Genomic DNA, 24,522 nt, shown 5'->3' with positions numbered 1-24,522 from the left:
AACAAGAGCCATATAAATACCACAGCCCTTTTCCCCACACTGTTTTCTTCTGCAGCGGAGTTAAGGAGAGCTGCCAAGGAGGGGGGGAGGAAAGGGTAAGTGTGCTGGTTTTGCTATGAAAGAGCTTCATGACTTAAGATTTGGCAGAGTGTCTGCTTGTTTCTTTGGCTGAAAAGGCTGACTGTGGAAATTTCCGTTGGAAACCAACTAGAAAGTTGAAATGCGAAGAGAAGTATAATTCAGAACACAGCTCTCATCTAGTTCGCAGAGCGAGACAGCTGTTGCTGGGTGCCGTGTGCCAGTGCTGCAGAAGGCTATAAAGGCATAGAAGGATCTCAAGATGTCATAGGAGTTCCATGTGTTTATAATGGCTATAAAGGCAGACAGCTTTCCAGGTGTGTGGAAAGAGTAAAAAAATGGCCCTGTTGATATCTATTGGACCACAGGTTAATTGTCAAAGTACTGTACCTAAAATGCTCTTGGTAGAACTGCAGGAAAGAAACATTAGGGACAGCGGGATTTCACAGATGATGTTGGCTTTGCAGCAGCTGGCTCTTGTTTTAAAAGATCAATTATTAAAATGTTTTAATTTTTTTAGAATATGACAAGATCGATGAAACGTGTGTTATTTATCAGAACTTAGCGTTACCAAAACATTCTGTGTTTATTGTCAGACTTTGGTGCGAGTGGTGAAATTATACAATTCCACGACCTAGGACATGTTGAGAAGCAGTTTTATTATTTTATATATTTCTCAATAATGGGTGTTTTCTGAACATATTAAGCCAAAATTCTTATGTTAATGGAATAAAAGGAAAATATAATTACAGAATTTCTCATATGCTTTGATTTTCATAAACGTTAAATGGACTACGTGTGGGTAGGAGATTTTGTAAGATTTGAGGAATCCTGAAACTCAGTTTTCATTTCCTGTTTTTGCAAAATTGTTTCTAGTGCCTGCGTTCTTAAGAGATTTTTGTTAATGGGTTCCAAATCCTACAGACTGACTTGTAAAAATCTTTAAGGTTTTTTTTTAATTTCTGCCAGGTTCTGTAATACTTGCTGTGTACCAGAATACACTGTTGGTGCAAGGACTTTTAAGTCAGTGGAATTACTCTGGAATCTGGAGTGAACTGGACTAGATTCTTACTGGTGTAAACTGGCTCAACACAACTGATTTAAAAACACAAGAAATGAGGCCACTTTAAAGTCACTGAAGTGTTAAAAACAGTCAAGAAGAAATTACAAAGAGGAAGGAACAACATAGTCTCATTAGTAGCATTAAAAGAAAATCCAGTTGTTCTGAACACTTACTTTTCAGCTGTTTACATACAACAAAAAAAATACTGCCTATTTATTATAGGGGAACTGCACTGCAAAATGAAAGAAATATGATCAAGCAGTAAACAAAGTAGCTCAAATTTATTCATACACTTTTTTTTTAAACTGAATGGAGCCAATATCCTGCTGTGTTTCGTTATGGGAATTTCAGAGTCTGAACTTTGTTAGGCATTGATCTCATTTTGTTTATTTTCTCTCTTTTCAGATAAAGCCCAGCCATGTGGGCAGGGCTGGGGCTAGTTCTGGCTCTCTGTCTCCTCCCAGGGGGAGGGACAGAGAGCCAGAACTGCAAGGAGCCCCCAGAATGGCGTATTGGGGAGGAGAACCCAATGCTGAACTCTAGGGGCTCAGTGACGGTGGTGGCTCTCCTCCAAGCTAGCTGATACCTGTGCCTGCTGCAGGCTTCCAGGTAAGCATAAATCCCTTTTCCAGCTTTTGTTAAAACATGACTGGTCAATTTTTTAATGCCATCTGAGGATAATACATGTGCCCAAGTACAGATGCACTCAGTGAACTCCAGCTTCCTGAAATGTTGCCATCCCAGCTGGCATGTGTGATGCAGTGACCAGGTTAACTCTCAGCAGGAGCATTCTGTGCCAGTGGCTCGGATTCTTCATCTCTTGACTTAGTCCTGACTGACAGATCATCTCCCCAGACTGTATTTACAACATAAAAGTATGATCAACTTGACATTAATGATACCCAAAACACATGAAAACCCGTCAGAGACAGTTCCTCAAGAACTATGCTTCAGCTAGCAACGGATGATTAATGTAGCAAAGATGCTGAAGCCAAGAAACTTCATAATTCTCTGACACAGCTAGAACACCTGAAACAGAGAGATCCATGATCACTCATTTCTTACAAGATCTGTAGGGGAAAAGGCAAGTCAAAACATGTGCTTCTGATGTGCTTTCCCAGCCCCTGTTCAGAAGTCCTAGATATAAAAAAAGAAATCCAGAAGATGAGGTAAAGACTGGCCTTGGGAAAAATAGGTGAAGCATTCAAGGGAATAATCAGTGTTACATTTTCATACAAGACCTGGGACATTGGTGCTCTGGTTTCTAGAACCTACATCTGTGCAAATAATTAGGTATCATGACAGTAACAGCAACAAGAAGATAATTTTGAGCTGACCCGAACAGGAATTGCATACAGCCCTTATCTTGGATTCATTTAGTGATTGCGAAATCATTTTGGTTTAAAAATTCATAGTACTGGTTTCAGAGCTTGATTTTAATCACTGTAATAACATAATAACATCTTAGTTTCTCCCTCTAGGCTGCATAACTTCATATTACAATAGTCTTAGCAAGTTTTTTAAGAACTAAATTTGAAAAAGTGGTGGTAAATCTCTGGCTCTATCCAAGTCAAAAGTGGGCTTTGTGGTTGGCTTTCAAGGTAGTTGGGTTTGATTCTGTACATTTTAGGCTCTAAAGACTCTTTCAAGCTCTAGACTATTTCTGAAACTGGAAAAATTGAAAGAGTTTTCTGGAGCAATTCAATAGGAAGGATACAAACGAAAAGGAAAAAGAACCCCACATCCTACAGCAAGAAAGCAGCTTTCCGTACTACAGAGCAAAGAAAGACTTTTGTGATGGGATGCCAAAGGGAAAGACTAGTAACTGCCCACCAGGTCGTGCACACATTCTATAGCCATCCTTTTGACCCAGTTGCTGTAATATCCCTTTTCTGGCTATTATAGAAAACAGCCATGTCAAGATGAGTGGGAGAGCTATCAGCCTTTTACTGCAGGTTTGCTTTCTTGATTATTCATCTTTCTGCTGTATTTACGGTATGCATACTTTAACCAACTATGTGACCAAAACCTCAGCATTTAAATAAAGACATCACATAAAATAACTGTGTTAGACCATGAAGAGCATGAAAGACCTGAAATAAAAATAACACTGAATTCAGTCTGAAAACAGATGTCTGCTTTACTTAGCACTCCATGCTACTTACAAGGACAGGACCCATGGCATATTAGCTATTGTAGAGTCTGGTTTGGTGACAGTTGTTGTGGTTTAGCCCCAGTCGGCAATTAAGCACCATGCGGCCGCTCGCTCACCCTCCCCCCCGGTGGGATGGGGGAGAGAATCGGAAGAGGAGAAGTAAGAAAACTTGTGGGTTGAGATAAGAACAGTTTAATAATTGGAACAAAAAAATAATAATAAATTGTAATGAGAAGGAAAACAACAAGAGAGCGAGAGAGGAACAAAACCCTGTGGAAAAAAAACCAGTGATACAACTGCTCACCAACGACTGATGACCGACTCCCGGCCAGTCCCCGAGCAGCAACTGCTGCCCCCTGGCCAACTCCCCCCAGTTTCTATACTGAGCATGATGCCATATGGTATGGAATAGCCCTTTGGCCAGTTGGGGTCAGCTGTCCTGGCTGTGCCCCCTCCCAGCTTCTTGTGCACCCGGCAGAGCATGGGAAGCTGAAAAGTCCTTGACCACTGTAAACACCGCTTAGCAACGACCGAAACATCAGCATGCTATCAATATAATTCTTATACTAAAATCCAAAACACAGCACTATGGGAAGAAAATTAACTCTATCCCAGGCAAAACCAGGACAACAGTATAGTTGATAGTCATGGCAAATGGCAATAATGTTTTAATAGTGTTAGATGGTTGCCATTAAAACTGGGAGAAAATAACATTCACTGTAATAAAAGTAAGATAGAGCATATTAACTTTTGTTGAACATGGCAAATCTTATGATTCCCTAATGATATCTGGTCTTGCTTCTTTACATTCTCCACTAGATTGGAGGACCTGCAAGTGAAGTTAGAGAATGAAGGACTGGTCAATATCTCGTATGTGATTGTCAACCATCAGGGAACCTCTTCGCAGAGGAAATTTCACCTACTGAAAGAAAGTGTTTCAGATCGTATTACTGTCTACCAGCAAGATGAACAGCAAGCTGATGTCTGGACTACCTTAAATGGAAACAAAGATGACTTTCTCATCTATGACAGGTCTGTGTTTAGAGGGGAACACAGGAAAATATTTGCATGTATTCAGAGTAATGCTCTGTAAATCTCTGTATTCTCTCATTGATCTGCCAATAACCTGCTTACCTCACAACAAAGACATCATAATCAACTTGTAAGTTGCACTAAGTAAAGCACTTGCATTTGCTGGAAAAAGGAAGCCACAAAAGAAAAGTCTGCTTTTGCTTAAGTGAGTTCGGGATAAATAAATATAACTGAGTGTAGAATTTGATAGCATGATTCTGGTCTTACACTGTTTTTATTTTCAGACAACTTCATTACATCCACAGATGTGAAAGTAGAATCAAATGAGGAAAGCTATATGAGTTCTCATGAGAACGTTTTGACCGGAGTTGTTGAAAATCTTATGTAGCCATATGGAAAAATTAGTCTTTAGGTGAAACTTAAAACTTTGGAAGAAAGTAGCATTTTGATCATAGAATTCTGGGACATGTATCTTTTGGCAGAACCAGTAATAACTCTTTAATTGAATTCTGATTTTTCAATTTTGATGTGATGGAAATTATTCAGCAAGTCCTGCTCTTCTAACATGTCCATCCTAATTACTATTATGTTACTGTAACGATCATTCTCAGTTCATACTGAAGCATAATTAAGTTTAATAAAGAATTAGAAAGTTACTTAACTTTTTTTTGGTAATAGGATGAAATCGAATGAATTAGCTAGATTAGGCTTGTGGGATGAAACTAGCACGAGAATGATCTTCAGAAAGTGATTGCATGTTACAGCAGCAAATACGCCGAAGTATGGGAGGTTGCTGTCATATGACAGACAAACAGACCAAGGCTGTATGTAGTCCGTGGAGGGGCCCCAAAGCTGACACCTGGCCCGTGGCATTTTAAGGGTTGAACAGTTTTGTGCTGTCAACGCATAGGAAACACCTACACTATGAATTGGTTTGGCACTAGTTTGGCCATGATCCATTATGGCTCTAGGAATGCATGTCCTTATTGTGCCTCTATTGGCAATGAAGTCTTTGCCTGTTGCTGGTCCTAGTCGCGCACTGCAGACGTGTAGGGAGCTAAGGCTGGAGGACCGTGTGTTGACATTGCAGGCGGGGTACTTAACAAGGTGCCCTTGTCTACAAATTCTGCGTTCGCTCCAGCTCCTTTGAATGTACCAGTTGTGTAGTCAAGTGCATACCAGAACACTCAAGTACAGACATGGGGCAAATAGCCACCATAAAAATCCCCTCATGCATGCTAAATCAGCAATGCAGATGCACCGTAATGCACATTCCAATGAAAATACACATTATGTTGCATAAAAACATTATTTCTAAGGATGCAGCAACCATGTAGTGATTGGCACCGCTATGCAAACAGCCCTCCTCTTTAGCAAGATAGGTCTGTAGTGAATGTGCCTTCGGTAGTCTAAATGCTGCTAAACTAGAGGCTTCTGCCAGTAGAGTTATTACATCAGCCAGAAATCACGCTTCACACCACTGACGATGCAGTTGAGGGGGCAAATGTTTGTAAGGCAGATACTGGTTTTGCCTGTAAACTCCTTGGACAGAAACGCTCTCCATGGGACTGTGCAGTGTGAGTGGATTGATGTGAATAAAATAAGGTATGCTAAGAAGAGCTATTTAATTTTAGGAATATGTTTATGTATATGTAACCACAGAGTTCTTTTTCTCCTTAGATGTGGCCGTCTAGTGTATCATCTGGGTCTGCCCTATTCCTTCCTGTCTTTCCAATACGTAGAAGAATCTATTAAGATTGCATACTGTGAAAATAAGTGTGGGAACTGCTCTTACATGGTATTTCCTTGTTTCATTCTATATATACTAGGAAAGGAAATGGGATTTGAGTGGTACTTAAAAAAAATTATTTCAGTGCGATTAATCCAAAAAGACACGATTTAGAATTTACACGTTTCATGTGTCTTGACAGAGAACTTTTAAACATTTTTCAAAGTGAATTAGGTCTAATTTATAATATACTGGTTATCAGAATTCCTGCCCTTGATAGAAATGCAAATCATTTCCAGAAATCTAAATGCAACCTTGGAGGCTAATTCTGTTTCTGGAGTTACGTACAGCTACCGAGCATTTAGCTACTCTACTTTTTGGGGATGGGTAGGTACTTAAACAAATAGTAATTTTTTTTAAAACCTGGGAATCGAATCCAAGCTGGTTTGAGTTACTATTCCTTTTAGTTTACATTTAAACACAGTATACAATAGGTACTTTAAAAAAGTGGTAATACAAGGTGAAAAATTGTTACTGTTATAAAAGAAGGGTAGCTTTTTTTACATATAACTAAAGATCAGAACTACTTTAAGGATTATCAAGAAATGTATGCACATAGTCATGAAAATTCAATGAGAAGAAGCATCATTTTTGATCCCATCATAGTTTTCCAGCTAAATGTAGGCCTCAGGCAGGTCAGATGTGGGATCCCAGAAGAAGAATACTTTTTATTAGCAATTACTTGAATTATATTCCCTGGAAGTTTACAGTAAGAGCCCTGTCTAGTTATCAGTGGTGTTGTAAAACAAGGTTCTTTTTGATACATTCGTATCTTTCTTCAGCAAAGTAGCACAAATAAGTTAAAATTGGGTTTCAGGTTCTGCAAAAATGTTAAGATAAGTAGTATTTTACACCTCGTTTAATTAAATATAATGCCTTCTATTTAATGCAATCTTCTGTTTTGCAGAGACCCGATATTGATGGTATGTGTAAAAACATCACTAAAAAAGACGATGAAAAGCTAGCAGAGATAGAACCCAAACCAACTGGTCAACATTCACATCACCACAACCTGCACAGACATAGACAACACAACCACCATCGCGAGGGCAGTCATCATTCCAAAAATGAGAACCATCAGGCTCCTTCTGAAACTCAAAGACATCATCCTCACAGTGGTCGGCGTCACAGAGTTTTTGGCCGTAACAGACATGATCAGACAGGTAGTCATGAACAGGTAGACACTGTTCCTCCAGGAGAAAGTGTGGAAATTACACAAGATAAAAAGCTATGAAAAAAAGGGAAAACCAGCTGTAAAAACCAGTTAACTTGAAATTGGCCAACAGCATCAGACTCAACTTCTAGTAGCTGATGCTGTCATTGTCGACACCTTTTGTTTGAAGAGCTAGGAAATTCTGTCACTTGACAGTGTCGTGGAGCACTTCCAAATTCTTGCAGGTGACATGGCCAGCTGTCAGCAGAGGACATCACTGAATCTTGACAGTGACGTCTGCTCAGTGCTGCCTGACAGTCACCAGCAGCAAGACCAAGTGAAACTAGCGACACCTGACAGTGACAGGAGAAGGCAAGAAACTGAGCCTGAAAAACAAACTAAGCACCTTACAAATGCAAGAGAGTCCTACTGCCTAAATTAATATAGTTGCAAGAGTGGAAAAATTAACAGATTAAGTGTTTTCATTGCCCCCAATTAAAAATTACACTAAGACAGGTCTGTGGAGTTAAAATATTGCAAAGGAGTAGACTTTTAGAGCAGTGCTCTTAGAATTACACAATACCTGTCAAATGCCATCAGTGAAAAGCTTCATAATGTAAAGGAATTCTATTGAGCCATAGTTTGTTTTTCAGTTGCACTGGGAAGGTGTCTGCATTCTTGATTAATGTGTCTTTCTTGTTTCTCTTCTAACATTCTGCTTGCATTTGTGAGGACCGGAGCATAAACTATGACCTAGGGGCTCCTGTCTGATGTTTTGCAATGAAGAATAGAAGATAACCAAAACAGATATTTTAATCATTTTTTTATTAAGAAGATGGAATATATTCAAAAGTTGGTTTTTTCTTTCACTAACCTGGGGATACAAATTGTGTACAAGAAAAGCTTATTCTTAAGCAACGTGCTGAAATAACTTTTTATCTCAAATGTAAGATACAAGCAGTAATTTCATTACTTTAAAGCAAGAGATTTATATACTTAACTTTTGTGGCTTAGCTACGGTATCAGGGTCCATTAATACATACTACTACAGCTTGTAAAATCCCACTAAATCAGTAAGATTGTGCCTAAAGTGAGAAGCAGTGTTAACAACTCTTCATGCAGAATCAGTATCAGTATCAAAAAGAGGGAGGGGCAGAATAAATTTAATCTTGGTTTAATGCTTATCTTTGTTTGTAACAGTGCCGAATTTGATAAATCTGTATTGATTAGTAAGGTAATATACCACTTAAACTTGTATAACTTCTCTGTCTGTAGCTTAGCATTCCTAACCTTTGATTAACTGAGTTGAAGTAAAAATATAGTTGTTCAAAGGATTCCTGGATGAAGAACAGAATATTCTAGAAAGGAAGACTGCTTTGAAAGCGTACACCATAATTAATGATGGTTTAATAGGGAAATTATTACTCCTGTGAAACCTGAATCTTTTTATTGTGAATGCTGATTAGCAGGAAAGTAGCCGTGTATATATATGGAATGCATGCCTTTGGAATATTTGACAAGAGCATTTTCAATAAAAAATATTCCGTATTTCTTCATATCTTGTTTTTACTTTCAGGTGCACAGTTTGAAATATACTGTTTCTATTTCTCATTGTGTGTACTACCGAAATACTTCATGTCATTTACTCAAAATCGCCGCCGTTTGAAGTGCTGGTCTTGGCCTTTATTGAGACGTTGCTCTAAGTCTCTTATGGTGTTTCGGAGAATTTCAATTTCCTTGTTTTTCTCCTCCTGGAGATGCTGCAGCTTCTGTAAAAATGCAAGCAAAGGCTTCGTTGTTAAACATCACATAGAATTATGTGACAATACAATATGCTATTACTAATGAGAAATATTCTAATAAGAATATTTTTCTCAGTACACTGTATTACAAAATTACAAAGATGACTTCCCCAGAATCCTATTTTTGTGACATCCCAAAGTCCCAAGCCTACAAAAACATTAATGCACATATATAATTTATATCACAGTCATTTATGTCAGTTCTATCTTAAGGTCCCAGGTGAACAATTCTGTACTAAAACCACTTCACATGTGGGCTTTTGTTGCTGAGCCCCAGCTGTATCAACATCAGTGCAGAGAGACATGAAGTCAGTTGTCTAGAGGTAGGAGGGATGTGTGGGAGAGTAAGAAAGATGGACACATAAGGCAAGAAACTCCACCCCCCCACACTCCGCCACCCCCAAAGTTTTGTTGCAGAACAAACACAGTAAAACCCCGTGGAAGGGCTCTTTGAAACAGGCTGTAACAGTATTTAATATCTGCAGACTACAGGCTATTAAAGCACATACCCTTCGATAGATACTTTGTGGCAAGACAGAAGCATCTGAAAATGATTTTGCTGTTTTATTCTGAATCCTTGCTAATTTAGCATTGAACTGAAAGAATCAGGAAAAGACAGAACATTAAGAACCCAACAAGAAAAAAAGTATGTTAAATAACACAAGTATAATTTTCACTTTCTTTTTTTAATGCATTTTGTACCTGAAAGTAGTAATAGCAAGCTTATGTACTATTTAATCCTAGGACAGTGAACCTACTTATTTAAAAAAAATGCAATTACAAATTATGTTTCTTAAAAAAAAGTCTCAAAATATTGCAAAAAGTAAATAGTACGAATATTATAGTCCAAATACATTTAGACAAACAAGAAGACTACTAAAAAATTTTTGACCCATAGCCTCATGTCTGCAGGAGGAGAAAATGCAGAGGATGCTAAAAGCCTCTGAAACCATCACCCTTCCCTGATGTTCCAAGGATAACTCAGCCTGAACAATTTCACACCTTATTTCTTTTTAATATATGAAATGTTTGAAGTATTTCCTTAATTTTTTTGGTAATGAGAGTGGCTTAAAACCCGAGCCATGAAATACATGTTGAATTCTGTGACTCGAATCTCCACAGGATCAGAAGACTTTATGCTCTTGGAAGTTTGGAAAAAAATATATCTTCCCAGCATTCAGAAATTAAAAATAAGCAGAAAACATTGTTTAATTTTTTTATAGCTCAAAACCTAGCAAAATTTTCAAAATAATTTAATTTAAAACAAGAACACAGCAAACTTCAGTCTCCCTATACAGTGGGTAGAACTCGATTCCTGAGCAGAAGCGACTCAGATACCATTATGGAAAAGAGCACATGCCACTGATCTTTGTAAAGGTAATAATTTTTTAAGGTTCCTATATTCCATCATATTACTTTGTTAAGTACTAATTAATGTTTTCCACTACGCAGTCTCTTCTAAGTTTACCCAATGCCCAACTGATCTTTAACTCAGCTTTGTAATGCATACCTCTATCTGCAGTTTAATTATTTCATTCTGCTTCTCTTCATTTTGAATTTTCAGCTGTCTAGTTAGCTCTAATATTTCCAGTTCTTTTTCCTCTCTCTGTTCTCTATACTCCACTTCTTTTATTTCAACTAGTAACACAGTAACACCAAATATGATGATTAAAGAAGACATTTAGATGGAAAAACAACATCATTTCCCAAATATGAAAACTTTTTTGAACAGCAGGTCAGTATTTCACCCTCAGTAAGTTTGCAGACAACACCAAGTTGTAAGGGAGTGTTGATCTGCTTGAGGGTAGGAAGGCTCTGCAGAGGGACCTGGACAGGCTGGATGGATGGGCCGAGGTCAATTGTATGAGGTTCAACAAGGCCAAGTGCCAGGTCCTGCACTTGGGCCACAACAACCCCATGCAACGCTACAGGCTTGGGGAAGAGTGGCTGGAAAGCTGCCAGGCAAAGAAGGACCTGGGGGTGCTGGTTGACAGCCGCCTGAATATGAGCCAGCAGTGTGCCCAGGTGGCCAAGAAAGCCAATGGCATCCTGGCTTGTATCAGAAATAGTGTGGCCAGCAGGAGTAGGGAAGTGATGGTGCCCCTGTACTCGGCACTGGTGAGGCCACACCTTGAATACTGTGTTCAGTGTTGGGCCCCCCACTACAAGAGAGACATTGAGGTGCTGGAGCGTGTCCAGAGAAGGGCAACGAAGCTGGTGAAGGGTCTGGAGCACAAGTCTGATGAGGAGCGGCTGAGGGAACTGGGGTTGTTTAGCCTGGAGCAAAGGAGGCTGAGGGGAGACCTTATTGCTCTCTACAACTACCTGAAAGGAGGTTGTAGAGAGGTGGGGGTCGGTCTCTTCTCCCAGGTAACAAGTGATAGGACAAGAGGAAATGGCCTCAAGTTGCGCCAGGGGAGGTTTAGACTGGATATTAGGAAATTTTACTTCACTGAAAGGGTTATCAAGCATTGGAACAGGCTGCCCAGGGAAGTGGTGGAGTCGCCATCCCTGGAAGTATTTAAAAGACGTTTGGATGGATGAGGTGCTTATGGACATGGTGTAGTGGTGGTCTTGGTAGTGTTAGGTTTACGGTTGGACTTGATGATCTTAAAGGTCTTTTCCAACCTATACGATTCTGTGATTTCATGGGAAAACAATTTCATTCAAGCAAAAAACATACTTTAATGTGAAAACCACCCTGTCCCATCCCAGTAAGATGGAGTCTCTTTAAAGAAGCATCATATTTTACAAAGAGTTTGTCTGGCTTTTTTCAGCTATGTGGATGACCAAAAAATCCTACTCTTCAAGGTTATGTCAGTAATGAAAAAAATTAATATTGAAATAATTTTTTTCTCTGCAGTATTATTTATTTGTGAAAATAATATCCTACTCTCCTGAGCATAGCTGGAACGCTCTAACAGCAGTCTAGCTTATAGTTCAAAGCAATTTTCCAAAATTGCTTAACCCAAAATTTCATTCTTTCAGATTGTTAGGTCCAAGTTCCCAGTGTCTATTCTACCTGTATGGGAATTTCTGCTCATCCTGTGTTGCTATACTATTGCCTCATTGCCACTGTCTACACTCTTGAGCAAAGACAAAATTCAGTTAAACACTGTCCACTTCTAGCTTTCATATGTTTTCACTAAGAAGTGAAACTTGTACTTATCCTAGGTGAAGTATAGCTCCTACCAGTTACAACATGTTATACCCAATGCTACAGCATTCAGTCTTCAGAGAACTTACATTTTTTTCTCATATCGCAATTCAGCTGTATTACTTCTAATTTGTGGTCTTCCTCTTTGTTTTTAATTTCTATCATAAGTTTATCAATCTGATCTTTATATTCCTGCGAATGTAAAAAGCTTCATAAAAATCTTGAGGTGTCTGTGCTCTTAGCCTTCTGCAAAGCACAACATTCATCTCAAAATGTACAGTAGTCTATAATTCAGTACTTGTTTTATCCTCGATCTAGTAAATTCAAAACGCCAAATTGCTTCTTACACAATCGGGCTGAAGTCCACAGATGAAAAACGTAGCAGATTTCATTGTATTAGAGCTATCAGTTAATATAAAATTACAAATTGTACTTATTAGAAGAACAGGCAAATGGAGAAGTAATATTCCTTTCCCCAATCCAGGATCTGATACAGTGCTGCAGTTAGTTAAGTGACTACAGTTTTACTTTTGTGGATTTTTGACTGTAAGATTGTACAACAAAAATCATATTTAAAGTATCAATTTTGTTAACATTGCTTATACAAAGTTTTCCACAACTTCATACTGGCACCAGCAGAAACATCAGTGGTATTAGCAGTAGTGATGCTAGTGGCAGTAATACTCAAGTAAACAAATTGAGCACTCTTGTTATAGGTTTGCTGCAGTAAGTAATCCAGCATTATCAAGGAATTGGCTGTAGCTGTCAAAGTAGAGGTGCTTACTCCAAAGCTCTTGTCAGAGCCTTCTGACAAGGTAGGTAGCCGCTCACCAGAGCAATGCTCGGAGGCACTCACAAAGGCAGTTACTGATGGGTGGTAATAGTACGTATGGACATAGTCAAGTAAGTGCCTTCAGAACAACACTAGGAAGTTCCACCATGCCCATACATGTATACAATGTATAGAACCATAGTTTCCTCATGTCTTTCAGAAGGCATGACTTATTTTATTCTCAAACTGTCAAGATAACAGCTCTATTGGTATAAAAATTTAATATTAACTCATAGTTAGTACAAACACAGGCAAAGAAAATCAACAGTAAGATTCCTAGTCCTATACAGGTAACAGATGTGCAATCTTAGCACAGAGAGCCAACACATTTTGTGACTAGCCCTGCTGGTGTTACCTCCTTTCCAAAACTGAGTGGCATAGGTAAAAAGTAGAGAGATGGTAAATGGAATTTATTACGAGACACAGAGACCTATTATCTTTGTAGCATTTACTCCCAAAGCAACTACAGACAAAATTCACACAGTTCTTGATTCTCTGGGAGTACAGCAGGCATTGTGAATATCAAAACCTTATTTCCACACAAAAATGTATTTTAATGCAAGGGATTAGATTTTAGAACGTAAAGTTGAATTTAAAGTTAAACACAGCTAAAAAAACCAAATGTATTTTAGATTGAGCCAGAGTTCTCAGCACTTAGTAGTTTTGACCTCTTACTCCCTCTAACACATTCTCATATTGATGTCATGAGAGTAACTCTTCTCTTTTTACACATGATAAACATTAGGAAAAATGCAACAATAATGGTATCAGTAGCAAACCCAAGAATATAAAGATATATGAACTACTACAATAGAGATAAAATATTATTCCTCTACCTAAAGAATGATAATTTGTGACGTACCTGTTCAGAAGCCTTTAATTTCTCTTCCAGGATGTGAATGGTACCCTTCAGTCTGTCATTTTCATCTACATAAATAGAAAACTATATGATACACTAAAAAGCACATTTTGACAGTATTATTAGCATGAAAGCAGAATAAGGAATTACTTTCATTTTTTGTCTTGTCTGACCTTTAAGAAACTTTTTTGTAGACATGATAATCATCATTTACAGAACTACGTAATCTCAGTCTCTGTTTTTTTAACAAGAAAATTCATAGTTTAATCGTAATATTTGCCTGGTATTACTACTTTGAACTGCTGTTAGCCTTCTAATAACTGATGCATCTAGATGCAAAGTTCTTTGGCTCAGAAAATAAAAGATTATTATCATGGCTACAACAGTTTCAAATAGGAAGATGCAACCTTTTAAGTATTTGTTTCCCAAAACCTAGAAAGTAGTATCTCAAAAACAGAATGTAGAAAAAGCAGATAATGCTTTTTTTGATTATTAAAAGTCACTTTGAGTATTAAAAGCATCCATATACTTCCAATTTTTAGAGGTTTATTAATATTTATGCTAATATGCCTTAAACGCACAATGGGTATAAAATTAACGACATGGTGCACAGCTAAACTGTGGTATAAAGTTATAGCAAATATTTATATATTTTATTTTAAAAGAGCAATGAGTAACTGTCAAGTATTTATGGATAACAGCTAAATTTTAGTAACATTACACTGAGGATTAAGACTCTCTGGTTTAACAAAGTGGTAAAAACTATGCATAAACACCTTAATAGACTACAGTCCAACAGCTGACTAATACTTTATCACTTTTTGTAAAATTGCCTGTGCTATGCTGAAATAAATTTACAGACAAGCTATTGATTAAAAAAACCTCACTGAGACAGAACTTCTTTTACATGTGGATTCTAAGTAGGATAATAGCAATAGACATTTATTAAGCATATAGACCACCAAAATCTGCACAGGATTGATTTTAGATATGTTTTTTCCTTTCTGTTTGGCTGCAAGTGAGTTCCTCTCTCTGAAAAAAACAGTAAATATATAAAAAAAAAATTAAATGCCTGCTTATTCTAAATTACAGTACAGTATATATAAGAACATTTTTGCTTTTACCTTTCACGTTACATTGGTTTTCAATGGTTTGTGTTAGACCCTTTATCACATTCTGTAGAGTAGCACATTCTAAAAGAAGTGAAAAATCCAGTATTTTTGAATAATTTCTTCACCATTTAAATTTTATATTTTTATAAACTTTTCTCAAATATTTTATAATCATCTTTATTAAATATTAGTCTAAGTCTTCTTACTGACTATACAAATAATTCAGATCATTATTACATGGTTACTGCTTAATTTTAGCTTTTAGTTTGATGATAGATTAAAAACAATTTTATCAAGCAGTACGAACAATTTCATAAAACTACTACATTTTTGTTTCTGGCCAGAAAATAAGGATGTTATTGTTTTCTGGGCAATAATGGAAGTTTTCCATATCAGCATTCCAGCAATTTGATGTAATTAATGAAACTGAGGCTTACTTTCCTGACAGCATTTTTGCCAAGATTCTTTTTAACAAGCCCAACATTATCCACTCATTGCAGTTTCTCACCCTCCTTTTAGTGCACATTAACGTTCATCTTGTGGCTCAACATAAATTTGGAGAGATTCAGAATATCTTACTATATCCCTATTATCTCATTTTAAACAAAATAATTACGTATGTGTATGTACATACTTGCAACTTGTTATCAGTTTATATATTTATATTTAATAATTTTATTTTTTAATTGTATTTTTAATATTTGAATGCCATATGGACTGCCTGTAATAGAACATTTGGTTTTCATTAAATACTATTTTTATCCCTTATGTTCCTTGTAACCTTGTAAGTAAAGTTACAAAACATTCAAAGACTGGGAAGACAGGGGACACTAAAACTGAGGTTGCTTACTCTTAAAAACTTTTTCTATTTCCAGAATATCACTGCATTTCTTAAGTGCTTTTAATTTCTGCAACAGATCAAGTACACTAAGTTACTTATCTCAGAAGACCAAAGCTCTGTTGAAAATTGTGGATGATATAATTAAAGACTACATTAGAAATAACGGAGTCAGGAAGATGAATTAAGATCCCAGCTCAGAGATTCAGTTTTCCACTGAATCTTTTTGACTTTTAGTCTATTCTTCCATCAAGTCCGCTTTTCATACAGCTGAGTATGTTAGCCAGCTGTATTCTCCCGTTCCATGCTTCCAAAAAAACAGTAGAGGGAGCAGGAACAGCACAGAAACATTGCCTGCCCTCAGTTCCTGTACTGGATCAAAAGCATTTGTGGAAAAATCCTATTCAAAATCCGAAGCACTAGGTTAGCATGCCCATTTGTACCAACTAGTTCTACCACAAATTTTCTCCAATTTGAAAATGCATGGAAATAAACCCAAATGCTTGTAATTCATGCACAAATTGGAAAGATATCTATGCCTTTGAGTAAACAATAGGACAGCAGCTAGTCTTACAGTGAATCACAGCTATTTAAGTGCAAGCCACTCTTTTGTCCAGTCGCAAGAGTATCTGCTTATCTTTCTTATCTTTAAAGGATGTATCTTGGCAAATCCCTTATGTAATTACAGTTGTGACTGGAAAATATTACTAGGAACCCACAAGTTTTGCTTGCCTACACTAAGGAAGAAAAAGCAAAATTTTGCTAAATGGTTGCAGCTTTGTGGATCACTGGCATACCATCTGTTACGGATTCTGTGTGGTTCCTTCCCTGTAAAGAATACTCCCTACATGCAGAAAGACTGAACAGCCTAAGTGCTCTTTTCCATGTTTAATATCTATAATTTATTGCAGTTTCTTCCACCTGCATTTATAATTGAAGCTATTGGCTTTTTTTATAGGGCGATTACATCAACCACTTTTTCATTTAACACCTTTGAAACACTAAGTGAACAAATATGCAATCCTGAAGGTGCTAAATAAAGCCACCTTAAGTGTTCCATAGACAATAATGCGATTGCTTTCTTTTTAAAAACTACAGTAAATTTTAGTTCAGAATTGTAGCCTGCACCACAAGAGTCCATTTAGTCACCATAGAAAACGTTTAGGAGCAGAAAACAAGAATGCCAGGCTTGCATTTGTCTTAAGTGGATCTGCAATGATTTACACTAAACAAAAGCTGTGGTCCTGAATCTCACCTTCATTTAGCAAAGTACATACCAAGACAAAACAAAGCTCACGTATGACCTTTCAGAACATGCATACACTTGCTCAGTTGCTCGTCTTTTCCCACCTTACCTTTGGTTAAAGTGTTTCACTCTCATCCCCTCCTTGAGCTTTAGAAGTTTTCCTTCTTACTTCGCATTTCCTTCAGCACTCCCACTCTTCTTTTACTTTAAACAGTTCGTCAGAAGTGAGATTTCTGGCAATCAAGGTAGCAAGGAGCCCTCAGGTTCTCATTTATACTTGTTGGAGATTTCTTGGGGCACGAAATGCTATTCCCATTTCTGTTTCTCATACTAACAAAGAGTTCTTCAGCCAGGATAAAATTCCACTTCCTGCACCCTACCACCACTAGCAGCCACAAACACTTCAGGGTAGGTGGAACAACAGCCTTTCCTTCCATAGTGCTCTTTCTCTCTGCTCCTCTGCTGTAAGCAGCATGTTTATGTGAACCATTCACCAGCATGTGGTCTCTCATGTTTTTTCCTTAGCTGTTCTGTGAATTGCTTTGTGGTCTACTGCTAAGCCTTACATTCTAAGGCTGAGTTGTTTACCTATCCTGTAAATTCATTTGCTCCTGTGTTAAATTCGTAATAGGATGAACTTGAGAATGCTCTTAAACTTCAGAATGTACATACATTAAGACTGAATGTTGACACTGTTCATCAAGAAATTGACACACCTGTCCAAACCCAACAATTTCAGCTGCCTTTGGACCAACTCTTCAAATGATACTTTCAGGAAACATGGCTGAGCTGGGTTCTGGGAAGCAGCTTGGTGCATAAGGCTAGGAGAAATCTCCTTTTCCAAGCCACAGTTGCAATATCACTGTATGAAAGCCATTCTCACAACCAGAATCTGTTGGAATAACTGTTGCAAGAGTAAGAATGGAAGTATCAATGCTACATTTGGTCCCTTGCATCTTCTCCAGTTCTGCACAGGATCCCTCTATAACTCCATCAATAATAAAGAGTGGTTTTTTAGTCCCACAGAGCTTTGACTTCCAAAAGGTTTTACAAAGAATCGAACTATTAGACGCAACCCTTTTAGTGTTCTGATTCTGAATACACAGTATGCTATTACCCCTTCTGAATGGTCAATGTTGCAGGTGAATTTGATAAAGGTGCAAAGACCATTTCTACCCATTTCAAAAAGAAAAAGCAAAATGCTTTAGCAACATTATATACTCACTATAATTTATAATCACTACACCAACTGTAACGTCCTTTTGACTTACTTTTAATGTTACAGTCACTGCTGATCTCCCATAACATGGTAACTGTTTACCTGAAGCTTCCTCTGACAGCATCTGCTGCAGATTATGGCAATTTGCTGCCCAAGATGGTTTCTGAAACTCTGCTCTCTGATCACCATTAATGAATGCAGTTCAAAAATATAAACTTATGAGCACTTCATGCCATTATACTTGTTTACCTTATTGGTAAGCACATTAACCTAATAGAACAGCCATGATAACTGTCTTAATTTCTAAATACATTCTATCCCTTTGGCATCTCTCAGTTACCTTTTACTTCCTTATCATCAAGTAGCTTTCAGAAGCACCTCTTGGATGTCCCATGTTGTTCCAATTTCCTGCTTTTCACTTTTTTCATTACTGCTACTAACAGTTCTGCAATCTCTCTTACTCTTTGACCATTATCCTTGGCTTCCAACAATTCTGCCTCCTATCTATATCCGTACTAATTTGTACAACTACCATGACTTCAATATTATTGAGATTTGTTTTTTGCTGAGTATCCCTGCTGCTAAAACTTTAGTTCATATTTAATGCTGTTTGCTGTGGTATTTTTACTTGGACTTCTGCCATCTACATTTTTTTTTCCATCATGTGTTTCAAAACAGCTCCAGAGGTTGTTCTCTCCAGTTATATTAGCATAACTATCTCCTCAAATCATTTCACTCTTATCTCATTGAAGGGAAGCACTACTATTTACAAAGCTTAAATCTCTCTTCTGACTTTCATCAATTTTCAGTCTATTCTACTTCCACAGTCCTTGTTGCAGTCATCCCAGCTGCTCTGATTTCCTGTGTTGTCTCTTTCACTTTCTCTGTTTTTATCCCATAGGATTTATGGTAAGAGTAATTTCTTCTTTTTGTCCACCTTTTTCTTTCCCTTTTTAAAATCTATTTTGTATAAACCCTCTCCTCTCTGTTTTTGTCAATAATGAAGCCTCTTGATCTCTTTCTGAATTACTGTCCTGCATTGTCTTTTGTGCTTAATAGAGAAACAAATGGCTCTAATGAGTCAGACCAAAGTTCCAGCCAGGTCACTATCTGACTTCACAATACCCAGTAGAAGATACTTCAGGAAAGAGGAAAAAAAGCTGGATAAACACTACCCTTAATATATCCTCTCAGCTTCCAAAACACAAGAATAAGGGAGACCTGAGTGACAAATACTGTCTTTGTGTGTAACAAATTAATTAAGTTTGGTTACATTAATTTTTCTAATCTTTTTGGACTAATCTATACTTCTGTTATCCACAAGCTTCTGTGGAATTGATTTAACAACTTTATTTTGTAATGTATGGAAAAGTTCCTCCTTTTGTTTGCTTTAAATCAATCAAGTTTGATTTCCATCTAGTTATCTTATTACGTTGAACAGTGAATATTCATTCCCTAGTCACTTTCTCTATGCCATTCTTAATTTCACAGCTATGAGTCATATCAGCTCTATTCTTTCTCTTTAGGCTGAAAAGTTTCCAGTCAACTTAAGTCTTTCTTCAGATGTTCCAAAATTGTGACCAAACCTGTGAGGGCCCCAAGTGCACTCTCCCCTACCCACCTCTTGGGTGTTTGACTGGGCTTAAGGCCAGCTTAGAAAGAGTACAGCTGGTAACCTTGAAAAAAACTTTTTGAAGAAAGCTGGAAGAAGACTCAGAAATGGCTGCCCCTCCTTCCCTTGTGAGCTGCTTTTAAGCTGAGGCTTTTGCCCTTGGCCTACCTTGAGCTATGCTGCAGCTGTGTTGCAGCCACATACCATATAGATCTAGACCCTGGTCATGACCTAGGGAGTGACTTCCTGGCTTGATTTCAGACCTGCATCATCACTATGGACCTGCTAGTGATCACTAGACCATGTCTGGCCCTTGTTACTGTTTCTGGACCTGATCCTGACTCAGCCTCCTGTCTTGACCTTGGACCTGCTCCATCACTATGTACTTGTTTGGTAATGTGGACTTCTAGCTGACCCTGGCAGCCCTCACTGGGCCAGCCCTGCATGGGTATGGAGGGAGTGAGCCTCAGCTGGTGAAGCCCCTACCTCTGTGGGCCTTGTTACGTGACTGGTTCCCGATTCCCTGTCCCTTCCTTCTCCCTGACGATAACAAATAACAATCCTTGCCACCTTCTCTGTTATCTTTTCTACTTCTGGTATGTCTGTTTTGAAACATGGGGACCAGAATGTTACATGAAAATCACAGACTTTACAGGAACATGATATTTGTTTCTCTATTTCTTCCATAATCATGCCTATCACTGTGTTTGCTTCTTTGACCATTGACATTTTCAGAGAACTGTCCAGAAGGACACCAAGATCTCCTTCCTGAGAAGCAGCCAACTGGAGCCAACCACTGTTTATACAAAATGCCTCCCATATGCACTGCTACTGGTTTTCATCTCCCCTTTTTATCACTTGTCATTCTGTATCATGAGATTCTTGGTATAACTGCATAGATCAGCATCATTAGCAAACTTCACCCACTTACTCAATAGCTTTTCCAATTCATTTCCAATTATGCTAAATTATTTAAGTGCCAGTGAAGATCTAAGTGAAACCAACTGGCAATCTGACTCCAGCGGGAAACTAAGTTTATGCCTACCCTGTTTCCTAACTTTTAGCAAGTTGACTTGTTAGAGACCAAAGTTCTACAAAAAGATGCACCTTTCAGCAACGTTACAAACTACAGAAGAATAATCAACCACAAATCTAGGCTAAGTACTGATATTATTTCTCTTTTGAAATACCCATTTGAAAAGATATACTTCTAGAATTTTAAAAAAATCTGAATTTAATAGTTTTCTCTTTAATTCCTCCTTTAGCTGGCAACTTTTCTGTTATGATCTAGAGGCTTAGAATTCCCATCTATAAAATAGTAAATGCCATTTTATTATTTAGCTTCCATTGAACAGTTTGAATACTCTTAATATTACCATTCATAACTATTTAGCACCATAATGACATCTGCTATACAAAGCAAAAGAAATACGACCAAAACTTGGATCACATTAAAGGTGACAGTAACACAAGTGCAGCCTATGGCATGGTATCAGCTTAACTGAACTCAGCCTTGAAGGATTATATGCTATTCCTTACACTTTATAACCAAGCTGGAAATGTCACTGAGATAAAATCTTGATGGTGACATTATAAACACAAAATGGGCTGTCACATTGTTTAATCTGACCTCTTCAGAGATGAAATCTCACACAGATAAAAAGTCTAATCACTTTGGACAGCTCTTCAGTCCTCTAGAAGTTAAACAGATGCCTAGACAGAGCAAGACAGAGATTCCACCAATATCCAAGGTCCTTACAGAATTAATTTAAGTGAGCAAAATTCAAAGAGGAATACTAAAACTTCAATATAACAGTCAGCATGGTACAGGGAAAATGTATTCCAAACCCCAAACTGGGCTATCAGACTGTCCCTAAACACACCAAATCACACAAGCAACTAAGAAATATAATTATGTTATCTTGGAGCACCAGCCCCACCAGTCTGACGTGCCATCTCCAATTACAGGCAAGCTTTGACATTTCAGAAGGCAGCAAAATATGCATTCAAGAATGCATCTGGCTCATTTCTCATTGGGCAAAACACTTCTGTTGACCAGGTGAACTGTAACATTTGTCATATTGATACCAATGGAACAGCTCAGCTGGGGGCACGATAGTGTCAGTGCTGACCTTACTTTTCCCAAATGTTGACCCTATTGTTCTACACAGGCATCTGAGATGCTTATCGATTAACATAAATCACAGGCTACCACTTTAAGTAAAACTGCTGATGTTAGTTTGCTTAAAAATGCTGGCTTTGTAAACTGTGGCAGTTCACTAGAAGCTCGAGAGGCCTGTATGGATGGGAAGGGTAAACATCTGGGCACAATAACATCATCAGGTGTACCAAGCTCATCTGATCCTCTCCCTCCTTCCCTGCCAACACCTTGTTTCCTTGGAAAAGAGATAACACAATGAAAAGAAAAAAGATGAAGAGGAAAAAATGAAAGAAAACTCAAAAGGAAAGGTTTTCTTTCAGAAGTACCGCATGCTCTCAAAAATCTCTTAAAGTGGATGGATATTAACACCAACTGGAAAATCGTTACTTTAATGCAGTTCTCAAGATATGTTTGTGGATTAAAGTTAACTGGTTTATGCAAATGAGATGGATTCCATTGCATGACCCAAAACTAAGCATTACTGTTTTTCACACAGTATCTAAGAACTTTTTAATTTTATTTTTGTATTTTATAAGACTGAAAATAATGGAAATATTTCTCAGAACTTCCTGAATATATGCAAATCCATAGCATTTTTTAAAAAATAACTCACCTTCTTTTACTGATTCCTCCTTTGATTGGCTTAATGTTAACAAGCTGTTACATTTTTCCAGCTGAAGAACCAGTAGGTTATTTGCTTCATTAATTTCTGATATTTTCTAGAAAATTGGAAAAAGACTAAAGTTACAGTAATATATTTTGATTTAAGTTTTAAATCTTGAGTTTTAAATTAATATAAAGTTTACAGTTTCACAACACTGCAGTCACAAACGTGTATTATTTGCCAGTCTGGAAATTCCATTATAGAGAAGAACGATGCTAGACCCGAGAGCCTGTGCTATTGCGAGTTTACCCTGCAGAACTATGAATGCCGACTTACATCACTGGTTATAGACTGGTTTCTTCTCAGTTCTGTAGTCCACAGTCTGGATCAATCCTCAGCAAAGTTCTTTCTATTGCTTTGCATATGAGGCTGTGAATGCCCTCGCTGAGCACCAACATGAGTAACTGGTATGAACAGGAATTAGTATAATATGTTTTTTCCATGAGAAATGCTGAATTTATTTCAGGGACTCCTTTAATACTATCTCTAGTATGGATTTACTGATCAAGAAATCACCAGAGAGCTGGCCAACGTGGGTCTAACAAGAAATACTGTACCGATTTTCCTCAGTGGATCAATCTTGTAAGAACTGACATATACATAAGATAAAGAGAGCTCAATGAGTACAGAATATAAGAACAGATGCTCCTGCTATGGCAATGACATTTTTCTGGAACAAGGAACAATTTCTGAAAGGATAGTCTACCAAAGCTGTGCAATACAGTTATCTCCAATAGCAGCTTCTGATACAAAGGGACACTTCCACGCTTTTCCTGAGAAGCCAAAATTGGCCTCTGCACCATTAAAATTCTAGCAGAGAAACAAAGGCTTCTCAGACTCCACAAGTCACTCATATCACTCTGAGACACAGTCAATACAAACCCTTTCCAAACAAAGCTGGCATTACAAGGCATATTAGTAAGCATAAGCTGATAGCACTTAGAAGAAATTTTCACTTGAAAAGCTTATTAAAATGTCACAAAATATTTATAGATAGCAGTTTCAACATTTTTTACCTTCTTCCCTTACCTTTTCTATCTCTGAGAAGTTATCTAAAAGTCTATCAAGGTCCACCACACTGATTTTCTTCATAGTTTCTTCATGGCTGTGATTCATTTGTTTCTGGACCATATAATCCAGTGATCACTGTGTATATAATAAAATAGATCTATTAATTCATATATTTTTCATTCATACTATGTCAAAAGATTTCATACGCACAAATGTAAGCAGAACAAAGAACACCTTTTTTTTTTTTTTTTAATTAAAACTATTTTTGCATGTGAAGGTAAACTTCAACCAACCTAAGATCTTGCATTTCTAGGAAACACAATGAATGCCAGACACCCCATGCAAAATCTATCAAACTGTTAGATTATATAGTTGAATTTGGAATTTTTTGCTGCAATTAAAAAATAAAACTGAATCCACTTCCACACACACAATGGTGCAATTTTACCTAAATATATTAGTGGTCTGCACATAGGATGCTTTTAAAACATATGACCAATTTCTCTTTAGATATGCTGCTAAAGCAGACTGGTCTTCCTGTCCTCACTTTAAAGAGTAGGAAATTCAATCAATTGAAACAATTACTCATTCTCTACTGTGCGTATTTTAGAGGCAACAGATGAAATTTTGTTAAGTTTTATTAACTTGAAAAATGTTAATTGAGTAAGTGAGATTTTACCAGACACACATTAATGCAGGATTTAGACCTTTTACCTGTGTAGATGCTCTAATACTTAAC

The 24,522-nt window shown here is 37.4% G+C and overlaps 2 protein-coding genes across 2 annotated transcripts; one reads left to right on the top strand and one right to left on the bottom strand.

The window, feature by feature from the left end:
* The first annotated feature begins 23 nt into the window (after positions 1-23).
* Positions 24-8,826, top strand: SELENOP (selenoprotein P). Its single transcript, XM_075527313.1, has 5 exons — positions 24-95; positions 1,547-1,750; positions 4,116-4,328; positions 6,009-6,126; positions 7,025-8,826. Exons 2-5 carry the CDS (start codon positions 1,560-1,562, stop codon positions 7,670-7,672), a joined length of 1,170 nt encoding a protein of 389 aa, XP_075383428.1. The 5' UTR covers positions 24-95; positions 1,547-1,559; the 3' UTR covers positions 7,673-8,826.
* A 90-nt stretch (positions 8,827-8,916) lies between these two features.
* On the bottom strand, positions 8,917-23,888 carry CCDC152 (coiled-coil domain containing 152). Its single transcript, XM_075527314.1, has 8 exons — positions 23,802-23,888; positions 22,722-22,827; positions 15,045-15,113; positions 13,924-13,988; positions 12,319-12,421; positions 10,583-10,710; positions 9,582-9,668; positions 8,917-9,039 (listed from the first exon to the last, which is right to left on the bottom strand). The coding sequence occupies exons 1-8, from the start codon at positions 23,886-23,888 to the stop codon at positions 8,917-8,919; spliced, it is 768 nt and encodes a 255-aa protein (XP_075383429.1).
* Positions 23,889-24,522: the final 634 nt, after the last annotated feature.

This window comes from Mycteria americana, chromosome Z (genome assembly GCF_035582795.1).
Source record: "Mycteria americana isolate JAX WOST 10 ecotype Jacksonville Zoo and Gardens chromosome Z, USCA_MyAme_1.0, whole genome shotgun sequence".
Classification (NCBI taxonomy): domain Eukaryota; kingdom Metazoa; phylum Chordata; class Aves; order Ciconiiformes; family Ciconiidae; genus Mycteria; species Mycteria americana.
The sequence above is the reverse complement of the archived record's forward strand: the minus strand, read 5'-3'. Positions and strand labels throughout refer to the sequence as shown.

Excerpts from the sequence above, each read along its gene's own strand:
- CCDC152 (XM_075527314.1), bottom strand. The coding sequence starts at position 23,888 with ATGAATCACAGCCATGAAGAAACTATGAAGAAAATCAGTGTGGTGGAC. Across the intron at positions 22,828-23,801 it reads ACTTCTCAGAGATAGAAAAG|AAAATATCAGAAATTAATGA; the intron begins GTAAGGGAAGAA and ends CCAATTTTCTAG. Across the intron at positions 15,114-22,721 it reads GGAGGAATCAGTAAAAGAAG|AATGTGCTACTCTACAGAAT; the intron begins GTGAGTTATTTT and ends CACTTCTTTTAG.